Here is a 13,104-nt window from a genome sequence, read left to right as displayed (position 1 = left end):
TACAAAGCACAGGAACTTTATGTGAATGGGGACATGGAAGTATGCATCCTCCAGATCCAGCAACATCAAGAGGTTTCCTTCCTCCAGTTGGCCGAGCACGTGCTGCAACATGACCATCCTGAAGTTCTGGGGCTTGAGGTATTTTGTTGCAGGTCTAGAATATGCCTCCAGCCCCCAGTCGTCTTTACCAAAATGTATCGAGAGTAGACTCTGGAGCCGTGGAGTCGCTTTGGAATCAGCTCTATCACTCATTTTCTTATCATGGTCCGTACTTCCCGCAGGACCTGAGGGATGTGCTACTCCTGCCAAGCCACCGGAGGTAAGCCCAGACAATTCAGCTGGAACTCCAGTGTGTCCGTGGGCGAGAGCGTCCAGCACCAACCAGTTGGTGGAGATTATCTTCCACTTGCTGACCAGGCCCGTCAGCCGGCCTCCCACAGGGGTGCATGGGTGGGGGGCGGACATCCTGGCCGGTTCAATCTTGATTCAAGGCCTGCGTGCCGCCTTGGAAGCGACGTCGGCTACCTCCACCGAAAGCCTTGGAATGGCCCCTGTAGGCCTCCTCGGTCATGGACCGGGAGGGTGAACAATACAAAGAGGAGACTGCGCCGAAACACTTTGCCGATCTGCCAGACTTCCCGCCGGAGGCACGAAAGGACGGGTGGTGTTGAAGAGTGCCCAAGGCACGGGCCGCCTCAGTGTCCGTCAACGACTCGTCGACTGCCTTCCAAAGAGGTTGTCCCCAAAGGGCATGTCCAGAACCCTCATCTGGACTTCCTGATTAAAGTTGGTGGCCTTCAGCCAGTCACAACGACTGAGGCAGACACTGTTCTCAATCTGCCAGAACTCTGTCTCTGGGCCACCGTGATGGCATGGTCCGATGCCACCTGCCCCTCCTGGGGCATGGAAAGTGCCTCGACCCGCTTGTCTGGTAGGAACTCCAGCAGTGGGGACATCTTATACCACAGCTCCTTGTATCTGGCCAGGATTGCAAGGCCACTGGACGCCTCGACTGTTGACGCCGCCGAGTAGATTACTTTTCTTCCCATGGCATCTAACTTCTTACCCTCGATATCCGGGTTAGACTACTTCGTCCTTGCTGCCGCCAAGACCACTGAGTGCGGGGGAAGGCTGTGAACAGAGGCACTTGGGTGCAGACTCACACATCCAGTATTTTTCTCCAGGCGATCCCTCGTGGCTGGGTTTCTCAAAGCCAGGCCTTCCTCCCAAACGTCGTCTAGGCGAGGCCCTGCCAAGATGGTCTTCCCCTTGGCCTTGTGTTATCGATATAGGAAACCACCTTTCCTGGTCTCCTCTGGTGTCAATTGGAAGAGTTCAGATGCTCTGTGATCATAGCATAGAACAACCCCACCTCGTCCGTGGGAGAAGATCTTGGCTGTGGTCATCCGTGTCTGTAGTCGCTGTGTCCGTCCCTGTGTCTCTGGGGGGCAAGGGCACGTGTGGAGGTTGATGCAGCGGCATAGGATGCTGCTGCTTCCTCTTTCGCCCTAAGTTGGAAGAAATCGTCTGAGGCAGAAATATCCTTGCCCTGGAGTACAGTTGAGGCCTCCTCTCCCCGTCCCCTTTTTTTGCATCCCGGGAGTCTGGTTCGGGCTCTGGGATGGCATCCTCTTCTTTGGTGTCCACTCCACCGGCTTGGCCGATGCCACCCGTCTTGCGGGCAGGGATACTCTGGGCACTACCAGGGCTACTTTGCCTGGGTCAGCCCCCTTGGCCTTCGAGAGGGCGGCCGCTACCAACTCAATCGTCGACAACCACTTCACCTGGGCCGCCTGGGGCAGGTCGACTGTCTTTCCTGCCCCTTCGTCTTCTCTGCCTTTTCCCGCAGCTTTGCCGGGTTACCAGATTTCCTCTTCGAGGAGGAGCTGGAGCGATGGCTAAAGATGGAGGCAGAGGGTGAAGATGAGCGTGCCCTGCCCGTCACGGGACCTGCTTGCGCGGCGCTCCCGAAAAGAAACGGCCTTGCGGTCCCATAGATGGAACACCACTCAAAGGACTTAAAAGCCCGCTGTTCGGACCGGCTGGTCCTGGGTGATGCATGCCCCTGCTGATTTCCGCATGGGGCAGGGGCCTTGGCGCTGAGCCACGCTGCCAGCCTACTCCGACGAGCCTTCACGATTCGTTCGGAGAACCAAAGGCAGATTTTGCAATCCGCTTCCCTGTAATCCAGATGGAGACAGTAGAGGAACTACAGGTGTTTGTCCTCTACACACACATTCCGCAGTTTGAGCACAGCTTCAAAAGGGAGCTTCCCCTCCTCCGACATGGTCCGGAGTGCGGAGTAGGCCCGATGGCCTTCTGGAATCTTCAATGAAACTTCGATAAGTCTTACCCTTGAGGGGCGTTGAAATTCACCGACAAACTGATCCCGGCTTGTCAGCCGATGTAGAGAAAGAGCACACAGGCCGTTTGACAAAAATTAACCCTTTTACCAAAAAAGCATGAAAAACAGATCAGCTCACAGAGCAAAATACAAAGACTCCCAACACTTGAACGTGCAGTAAAAATCTGAAGATGGCTGCCAGACGAGGAGCTCTGGGAGAGGGCAATCATTGGCTTGGGGCAGTATGACCCAGAGCACAGCGACTGGTTTGGAGGAGAAACAGAGTGTGAAATTGAAACTTTTTTCTTTTGCCGAGGATTCCCAGCCTGACGACGGGGAACATTCATGAGCATGTGAATCCATGCCAGACCCCATTCTGGAGAACATGTTATATGCACCAAAATGATACTGCTGTCATACATGATTAAGTAACAAGAGGAAAATTGATTGCAGTGGTTGTTAAAGATTCAAAGTCAGCGTTACAAACAGTGGCACGGCACCTAGCAGCAGCATACCGGAAGGACTCATTGAACTTCCTCTACATGGACAATTAGACAGTTCGGCAGACTGCGTTTGCATTCAGCACTTCTTTCAAACATTCATTGCACCCAGTAGGAGCACAATGCTGGCATCCTATGCATGAGAGAGCCCAATCGGCACCAGCAGGATCGGAGCACCCCCCTTGTGGATTAAAGGAGCACTGCAGTGGGCATAAGGAGTTACCTACTAAGGGAGCAAGGTCCCCTACACCTTTAAACCTTTAGATCGTCCTGATGAAGATGACCTTAGCCATCACGTTCAGTGAAACCGGTCGACCTTCCTAAGACATGAGCTGGACTCATGTCTCTGATGATCTGTCTACCTAAATAATAGTCGCAGACATATGTTTTGAGTAAACCTGACAGTTTGATCAGGTCTTTGTTGTTTCCTGGCATTTAAGCCTCCCCTACATAAGGAGCTTAACCAGTTTTAAACACCATTACAAGTTGAAGGGGATACTGAAAAGCTGATAGTGTACTTGTAATTAAAGGTACAGGAAATCCCAGTTATCAGATATTTCAAGTATATCCTAGATTTAGACATTATCTAATGTAGAATGCCTAAAATATATACATAGTGTGACTAATAACTTGTATCAGGCTTTTTAGTGAAACATTTCAGAAAAGGGATAGTCTCTCTACTCTATCCCTGTTAGATAGGCGGTGCAACACCCGACTTCTAGGGTGAGCAACAACATTGAGAGGGACAGGGTGTTCTTCTAGTAGGGACAGTCTGCCTATATGTGTAGATAATCTGTCGATGTATGTATACTATACCCTAATGAGTCCTCCACAGACCGTTCTAGAGTGCTACAATGTTACATGATTAATGGTAGGAATGTAAATAGACCCTTAGTCTTTAGTTATACCCTTTGTGTTCTACTGTTAAAAATGAATTACAGCCACAATGTCCAAAAAGGCCAAAACAGTGAAAAAAGAAAAATTCAAGACAGGTAAAATGTCAAAATTGAAACATGCACATTTGTACAAATGAAGGCAACTCAATATAAATCGGAAGCAAAATATAGCTACTATAAACAAGAAATAATAGTTGTGTCTGAGTCATGACACTAACAACTAGGCAAACAAGTAGGATAGAACTCGGGGGGAAAAAAGGATCCACCCTTAGCCAACTGTAAATGACAGCTTCTTTAATATGAACATTGCCAACATAAACACTTTGGCTTGAAAATTAGTAATAGAAAAATGCATAAATATGGTATACACACCATTCCTTGCCATGGTGGAGGTGGTCCCATGTTCTGAAATTCCCTGACATAATCATTGTAAGACTAAAATGTAAAGAGATTTAGAGCATTAAAATTTAATAATGCTATAACAAAATTCAGTAATGTGTTACAGTAAACTGAACTTACCCCATTCAGGAACACATCACGGCGGACTCCTGTAAATCGTCTGATAAGAATAAAATTCAAAACTGAGTTAGTGTGGTACAAATAAACAACCACAGTCGCACTGAGTTTTTGTTCATAGTGTAATTGCTGCCCACTGCTAAAGTCCAAACTATGTGGATCATTCCCCAACACTTGCATCTCCTCCACCAAGATATTCCAATTTGTTTAGTACTGACTAGCTAACAAAAAGTACAATTATTCTGTTCCCATATGTGCATAATTCTTGAACTTATGATTATCAGCCACGCTTATTTCTAACAAACCTCTCCATGTGCAATGACATCCACCTAAACAATTTAAAAAAGCTACTAAACTAGTGTCCTCCCCAGCTAGCAGACTGCACCAATTTCTTTTTCTCACACGCTATGGAAAAATCCACTTCCATCATGATTCTAATCTGCATCAATTTAGCTCCTCTATGCCACAAATAAATGTCCTCAATTGTATCTGCCATTGTAGAAACTGCTGATTTGCTGGACATTCTATACGGCTCAGCATATAATCTCAGGGATCAAAACTAAGATTGCATAAGCAGGAGCAAAAGTAGATCCTGGGTATCCAGCATTAAGCAGTGACCAAGAGCTACCACTAGGGAACAGGGAGCTACTACATAGCATTCCGCAAATCCAACTTCCACATACAATGTAAACCTCATTATTTATGACTACTTATGCTTTGTTATATAGATGTGCCTGAATGTTAGTTTATAGATTGTTTATCTCTTTTCCTAACTCCTCCCCTTACTTTCTCCTATGCACTTACTCTATCATAATTGTCCCTGGACCAAGTATGATAGCAACCTTGCCTGTCACTCCCCCATCCCCTTACTGCCCCCCCTCCCTCCAGCACTATCTGAAACGTTGTCAGGCCTAGTACGATAGTCGCTTGTTTTGTTCCTCCCCTCCCTTTCTGCACACCTCACCCTCACCTTTTGTTTTTCTCCGGCTCTACCAGAAATGTCGTCAGGCCTAGTACGGTAGACGCCTGTGTTTCCATTTCCTTCCCACTCCCTTCCTTCTTTATCTATGTCTTAGCTCTTGCACGATCTGAAATGTTGTCAAGCTAAGTACGATAGTTAATTTCACTTCCTTACTGTTCATGGCCTGTAAGAATGTCATTGTATTTTCCCTTGTTCGCTCCCTTGCCTTGAGGCGCATTGAAACACATTGTGTATAGGCGCTATATAAATAAACTATCTCATCATATATTGTTACAAACGCATAGGGTTAAATGCACATAGGTGTGTTTATTCAACATCAAAGGTAGCTCCTGGTAGATGTTGGTATCAAGTTAACCAGGCTCTTCAAACAGGCAACAAGTAGGAGCTAAATATGTAATCTCAATGGAGATCAGTAGCTTTCATTCACGACTGTTATCCTTTCCTCCTCACAGCACCGCAGCAGCCGTCCCATACCAATTTATGTGGGTATTTCCAATTGTACATACATGCAGGTCTCCTGCATACATACCCTCCTGGTGATCATCTTTCAAGTCATCACATCTCTCTCTCAAGACAAAAAAATACAACACCAATAACCTTGCTTTTGTACCATTATCATAGTCTTGAAACAAAGTGGCAACTGTCATGTAATGAATTGCTTTGCTTTAAAGCAAAACAAGCAATGAATGTCAACTATCTTTCTGAGGAGCTAAAGACAATACTTCTTTGTTCCTAATAATATATCGTCTACCTAGTCAAAATACCCAAGCAACAGAATCATATCATGGATGGTTCCCTTCTTCGCTCGCTCATCTGCACCACTAGAATATATTACCAAGTCAGTGTATAGTATTTCAATGTCTTTTACCGAGCAAGAAAAGGCTTCTAGCTGCATAGTGAAACAGGGCGTTTTGGCAATATGCAGCTGGAGCAATTACATTTTTGTAGAGCAAAATGTGCCAGTCCTTATCAACACCCTCAATTAGCAGGGTGAAAGTTATGGTCTGAATATTAGCAATGATGCAATGAACTAAGTTCAGAGAGAGAACCAACTGGGCACGTCTGCTGTTAGGGAGAATTCTCAGAAATGTGCTAATTCCACTCTACCTTAGAGACCCCCCCAGCAACTTTGCTGGATTTTGAGTACTTACATTTTTAACCTGGAGAGAGTGAGACCCTTTTTACCACTCACTCATGTATATTAATGTGATTTTGAATGCTGTTTCTTTTGGTTGTGGAGTCTGACAAACTCCATAGGCATCATCTTTTACATTGTGTCACACAGCACCTTCAGTGCAGTGGCACAGGGAAGTCTTTCAGATTTCCAAAAGGTTTAAATACCTTCTCTTGGATAAACTACTGTTTCCAAGAGCAGTGAAGTGAAATGGACTTTACTTACACTCGTAACTTCCTAGACCCAGCATAACCATCTTACAATAGGGTGCTGGAGGGGTTACTTAGTATCCCCTTTGTCTAGTTTCTCATGTAACATTTTTGTTACCCCTTTCTTGATGGATGTCTGGTGGCAGTGGTTTACTTTTAACTACCGTGGTGTGCATTTACCACGGGCTATGTTGGCACCTGCAGAAAAGCACCCACGGGTGCCAATTTTGTGAAAATGGCCCCAGGCTTCTTTTTTCGCCATTTCTTTGTGGAAAGGTCCTTCTTGAGATTTACCTGCATGCCAAACCAGGTTTGGTCCCTTTGTTAGTTTTGTCTTTGGCGGGATTCACGAGTGAAGCCCGCCTCTGGCTCCAGTGTCTGGCAGGGGCAGGTAGCGAGGGAGATGCCCGGAACTCCATGTGCTTAGTCTCCTAGGAGACAGGAATGCACTCTTAGGTGATTGGCCGGCTGGCAGCCACCCTGCTGGGTGCCTGACAGCTAGGCTGAAATGAATGGGAGAAACCTGCATAAAAGGCAAGCCTTTTTTGGCTTGGAAGGCAGAGTCGACCACTGGACGAAGGAATCCGAAAAAGAACTTGAAGAGGATGCCTGCTGCAACTCCTGGACCGTTGGTTTGCCCAGTGAAGCCCTGCTGCTGTGCTGAACTAAGCAGTGACCAAGAGCTACCACGAAAATTTTGTTTCGACTAGAGAAGCCCTGCAAGGACAACTTATCCCTTTGAGTTGGTGGGACCAATCAACTCCAAAGTAAGCCCCCTGGACATCCTCTCAGAGCTGGTTGAAATTCCACTGCAGTAGCTGCTGGAACCAAATAGCCAGGGAGAGGAAAACCAGATTGTGTGTATTGCTTTTAAGCTGGCCAAGAGCTCCAGGAAGATCCTCCAGACTTCCAGAAGCAGGACTGACCGAGCCTGAGCCACCTCAGAGTGCTGGACCCCAGATGCAAGGAAAGCCCATCTCAACAGCCAGGAACCGGGGCGTTACTATTTGCAGTAGACACGAGGAGCTGAAACACTGAAGTGCCACTTGTTTGGAAGATTGCCGGTTGCAAACGGTGACTGTCTTATTGCAGTGCAGGAGTCCCCAGACGTTGTTCCTCTTGTCCCCACGACTGAGACCCAGGAACAACAGGATCTGCAGAGCTGCACAGAACAGAAGCCAACTGCTGCACTTTGTTAACCTAAGGGTACTGTACAGTCTAAGAGAACTTACCTGCTGTTGTGTAACCTCACTTGTCCTCTGAGACTTGTATTGGTTACTCTGTAGAGTTGCTGTCAGCTTCTTTACTTCACAAGTCTAATCAGCTTGTGGCCCTACTTGGATTTCTTCTTTTCTACAAAGACTTCTAAAACATTATGCAAGACATTTACTTACCTTCTAGAAATGCTTAAATTCACCTTGACTTTTGATAATTTACCATTGGCTGGCCTGGCTCCCTAAATGACTTCTCTCCTCTGCTTAGGTATTGTGACTTCCTTCCAGGAAGGGGTTAACTAACTTTGCATGGGGGGTTATTCTGAAAGTACTTACCCGCTTAAGAATACATTTGTGAGTACTTGTCTTATTCTGAAACCTCTTTGACACTCCACTGTAGAATGTTCTAAATGAAACAGTGATATATTTATGTCCCCAGCACCCTAACTATTGATGTCTCCTGAGGGTTTAGGTAGTGTCTGTGGGCCATTCCAAAAGGGTACTTACTGATTGGAAATATTAAGAGTGTGTATTTTGAAGTGTATTTGTGTTGCTATTATATTGCGCCCTTCTGAAGTAGGCTTACTCTGACTCAAATAAATTGTTTATAATCAAGAAACCCTGTGTGTGAGTTTATTTGAATACTTGTCACTGTGATCCTCTGTGCAACTCTCCTACAGCTCACATTGACCCCTCCTGAGATAAGCCTGGCCGCTCAACACGCTACCAACCTGTGTAGTACAGACTTATACCAAAGGTTGGGTTCCTATTGCCAGGTGGTCAGGGTTGTTGTAGTGCACACAAAGGGTACTGCATACAATCTTGCCTAACATCTGCTAAAGCATGAGCAGGTGGATACCGACGCTAAATATGTACCACAAATCTGAGATTATTAGCGCTATGGTATCACTCGTCCTGGCACTGGTCTTTGGAACTCCCTCCCACTCGCGGTCGCCCTAAAGCCCGAAGACAGCCACTCGTCTTTAGGGAAAAGACATTTATTTTAAAACCATCTTTCACATGGGCCCGACTTTGCCCCATGACTGGTTTTCTGCTCTTTCAAATCACCAGCAGTAATATTTCGGAACTGCTGGAAAACCACATTTTTATCTTCGCTGTTCCTGGCTTCTTGCAGCCTTGCAAGGTTAGGTTTTCACATTTATGCTATGTGAGACCGCCCACCTCTTTTTGCTGGACTGATGGATTTTTCTATGTTCTTGGGCGAGTCGGAACTTCCTCCCCCCTACTCACCCTTTCTATGGGAGTCATTTTTTTTTGAGACTGCATACTTTATTTCAGGAAAGATTTCTCATCTGTGATAAATTTTCCTGGCCGGTGTCACCTCAGAACTTTTTTCTTTGACTTTAACTATTGTCCCGAGGTGAAGGGGAATCTTTTTCCTCTCACCTAGTCTTTTACTCTTATGTGTCACCTTTCCATGTCTCTCCATAGTGTATGGTTGAAGTTATAGTTTCCTACAGCTTTTGGGTTTAGGCTGGGTTGCCCTTATCGGCTACCCTGTTAATTTCTCTTTCATGTACTTGGGTGAACTACAGTTCCCAAGTAGTAAGGAACAAGTAACTTACCTGTAAATGTTCTTCAGCATGGATTCTCAGGCTCATGAATAATCCCTGTCAGGCTGGGAATCCTAGGTAAAAGAAAACAATCTTTCAGTTTCATTTCTGAACTGTCTTTCTCCTAACAACCAATCACTGAGCTCTGTGTCATACTGTCCCCAGCCAATGACTGCCATCTACCTAAGCCCCTCCTCAGGCAGCCACCTTCAGATTTGGTAGCACGTAAAGTGTAAGTAGGACCAAGAGAAGTGCCACAGAGGGGTAGGAGGGAGGGTTTGCATGTGAATCCATGCCCGACCCACTACAGTTCCAGGTAAGTAACTTGTTCCTTCTCCAGCATGGGGACTGGCATGGATTCACATGCTCATGAATAAAGAAATAAATAGCAGTACACAAAGGCACAACCATGGGAGGTGGTAAGGCTCAACCTAAGCATCTCTTACCCCCTCACCAAGCTCACTGTCAAGCGAACAGGTTGCGCAGCACTGCTTGGCCGACTCTGGACTACTCCCTGGAATCCCTGTCGATGCAATAGTATTTCGGGAAAGGTGTACGTCGACCTCCACCTAGCAGCCCTGCAGATGTCCAGAAGAGGCACACCAGACAGGAACGCCGTTGTAGCAGTGATCGCACTGGTGGAATGGGCTTTCGGATGACCGGGCAGCGGTGACATTTGGTGATACAGCCAGAGAGCCATCTGGAAATGGAAGATTTGCACAGGGCCATCCCATGGTTCCCAGGACCAAAGTTCACAAACAGCTGAGAAGTTTTTCAAAAACTCTTCGTGCAGGCACTATAAAACTTCAGCGCTCTAGCCACATCCAGTGAGTGCAAAGTCCTTTCAGCAGAAAAAACACAGGCAACAGCAAGGGCTCGTTTAGACGAAAGGGGTGCGTCCGCAGCACCACCCTAGTCTTGTGGAAAGTTAAGTAAGGTGGCTTACAGGACAGGGCCTGGATCTCACCCACTCATCGTGCAGAGGGGATGGCCACGCGAAAAGCTGTTTTCCACGACAGAAACTTGAGTGGAACAGAATGCATAGGCTTGAACGGGGGTCCCATGAGCCTAGTAAGTACCACATTGAGCTCCCACGCCGGGGCCAGAGCCTTCACCGTCAGGAACGAGCGTGATAGTCACATGATTAATTCCTTGACCAACCCGTGCAACCACACAAGGAGGGTCATCCTGGGGATCTGGTATAGCGGGAGATTTGGCCAACGACAGCAAATATGGCACCAGAGGGTCGATCTTCTGTGAACGGCAACAAATCTCTTCCACTTGAGTACATAGCATTTCAAATTAGACGATGCTCTAGCCTTCGACTTCCTTGCAGTCCGCTGGGAGATCGCAGCCATGGAATTCTAGTGCTGCAGGAGCCAGGCCTTCAGGTACAGACACCTTGGATCATGGTGAAGAATGGCGCCTCTTTCCCTGGCGAGCAGATCTGCGACCACCGGTGGGGACGCCGACATGCTGAGAAGGTCCGGGTACCAGATCTGCCTCGGCCACGACAGTGCAACGAGGATCATCCAGCACTGTATGAGTTGAGTGATGACTCGAAGCAACAACGGCAACGGAGGGAACGCATACAGAAGAATATGTTACTTACCAACTGGTAACCTTCTTACGACTGGATGTTCCTCCAAGGTATTCCACATCTTTGAAATGTAATGTCCACAGCTGTGGACTCCGGAAAATTTTTCAGCCGAGGGCGTCCTGTGTCAATGACGTTGGGTCACTGTCCCTCGAAGGCCTCCGTCGAGGGAGACGTCACCGGATGTTATAAATAGGACACAGCGCCCATAGCTTCAGTTTAAGTTTTCTCCCTCAGAATGTGTGGCACCAGTCTCATGCCTGCTTGACTGAACATAGCCTTGCGGAAACGAATCGCATAGGAAATTCTCCAGAGGGGCAGGCTGAGAGGGCGATGTGGAATACGTTGGAGGAACAGAGCTTTCACCTTGGAAGGCGAACACTTCCACAAGGACGTGTCTAACACAGCCCCGATGTACTGGAGCTGTTGGGAAGGTGTCAGATGCAACTTCTTGAAATAGAGGAAGAAGCCCAGCCTGTGGTGGGGAGCGGCAGGTATGACCAAGGTGATCCGATGCTTGCTCGGGAGAGTGCACCCGGATCAGCCTGTCGTCCAGGTAGGCAGTAGCCGCGGGCTATCATATCCAGAACCCACGCATCTGAAGTAATGGCTCGCCACTCTTCGAGATGCTGAGCTAGTCTGCCCCCAACCGGCGAACCATGGGTTATGGCCTCATGATTGTTTAGTAGCAACTGTGGCAGTGCCTGAAGGCAAAGAGGCAGCTGCCCGAGCGGCTTTGGCATCTCGATTTCCCCTACCACCACAGGTACTTTTTCGCTGGCCCCTTTGACTGGCGGCCCCTCTCGTTCTACCAAAGGAGGAGGAGTATCGAAAAGAACCCCTCTCCCCCTTAACTGCTGTCCCCTAGGACAATAAGGCAGAGGTTGACGCACAGATGCGCTTAAAGATTTTGTTGCAGCATGTGAGGTCTGCAACCTCTCAAGGCTCTCGTCAGCTATGTTGCCAAACAAATGTGCACCATCAAAGGGCATGTTCAGAAGACTGCTCTGCACACATCCGGAGCAAAACCAGACTTCCGCAACCGCGCAAATCTGCGTATAACGGTGCTCGCAGCCATGGACCGGCTAACATGGTCTGCTGTATCCAAACCAGACTGAAGGGATTCGCACATCACATCCTTGCCATCTTGCACGAGAGCCAGGAAGCCAGCCCTTTCTTCCCCCTCAGGAATATACTCAGCCACTAAAGAAACAGTTCCACAGAGTGTGTGAGAACCTTGCTAAGGCACAAGTGGAGTTGGTGGATTTCAAAACCATGCACCCCGCAGAAAATACCTTCCGAGCCCAACCGTTTTAGCGTTTGTCGTCCTATCAGGAGGGATGGTAGGGATCGCCGCCTGCCTCGGGGTGGTCGTGGCCGCCTGAGCCACCAACCTCTCGGGAGTGGGGTGAGTGGATGAATAGCTGGGGTTGCTAACGGAAGGGCGGTACTTTTGTGTCAAAGATTTATTAACAACCGGAAGAGATTCCGGTGACTGCCAAGCAGCTGCCACCCTTTTCTGTAAGGGAAGATGAAACAGTAACACCGGGTCAGAGGACGGACCTTGATCTAAGATGTCTGTTAGATCATCCTGCACAAAGTCTTCAGGAGAACTTGACCAGCCCAGATACTCAGATACCCTAGCCATGAGCCTCCTATATGAAGACTCAGCATGAGCCCGAGGCTCAGGCCTACCAAATTCCACTTCCGGAGAATTGTCCAACCCACTGGCACCATGAAGGGTTTGCCCCAACTCTTCCAACTAACTGTCTCCAGAAAAAATTGGAGCCACGTCAAGTTCACCAGGGTCCTCAAAATCAGACCTTTCTTCCTCTTCATATATCTCGTCGAGAAGGAGTTTAAACCCTGGCGTCCAATACAGGCCTCCCAGACCTGGCAGTAGCCTTCCTAGGAGGATCCACCACATCAGAGTACTCTGATGGCAAATTTTGGACTAAAATCCCCAAAGGCGTTGAGGGCTTTGACGCCTAGAGTGTCGACAATCGTGGGCTGATAAGACGGCAAAGCGTTGACGTCCGAGTCGGACGGACACGGCACCGACCGAGTCAACGCCGGCTTCGAGTCCTTAGTAGGTTGC

At 47.9% G+C, this 13,104-nt stretch overlaps 1 protein-coding gene across 7 annotated transcripts in view; it reads right to left on the bottom strand.

The window, feature by feature from the left end:
• YTHDC1 (YTH N6-methyladenosine RNA binding protein C1) overlaps positions 1–13,104 on the bottom strand; it is a 286,099-nt gene that overhangs the window by 81,763 nt on the left and 191,232 nt on the right. For all 7 annotated transcript variants that reach the window (XM_069630508.1, XM_069630503.1, XM_069630504.1 and 4 more), the window contains 2 exons: positions 4,260–4,299; positions 4,113–4,175 (listed from right to left, as the gene is read on the bottom strand). In XM_069630508.1, the coding sequence (XP_069486609.1) occupies positions 4,113–4,175; positions 4,260–4,299 (103 nt within the window). The remainder of the gene's footprint in view (positions 1–4,112; positions 4,176–4,259; positions 4,300–13,104) is intronic.

The sequence above is a fragment of the Ambystoma mexicanum genome, chromosome 6q, assembly GCF_040938575.1.
Source record: "Ambystoma mexicanum isolate Mex_15411 chromosome 6q, UKY_AmexF1_1, whole genome shotgun sequence".
NCBI lineage: Eukaryota > Metazoa > Chordata > Amphibia > Caudata > Ambystomatidae > Ambystoma > Ambystoma mexicanum.
Note: the sequence above shows the minus strand (reverse complement) of the source record. Positions and strands in the feature narration are given on the sequence as shown.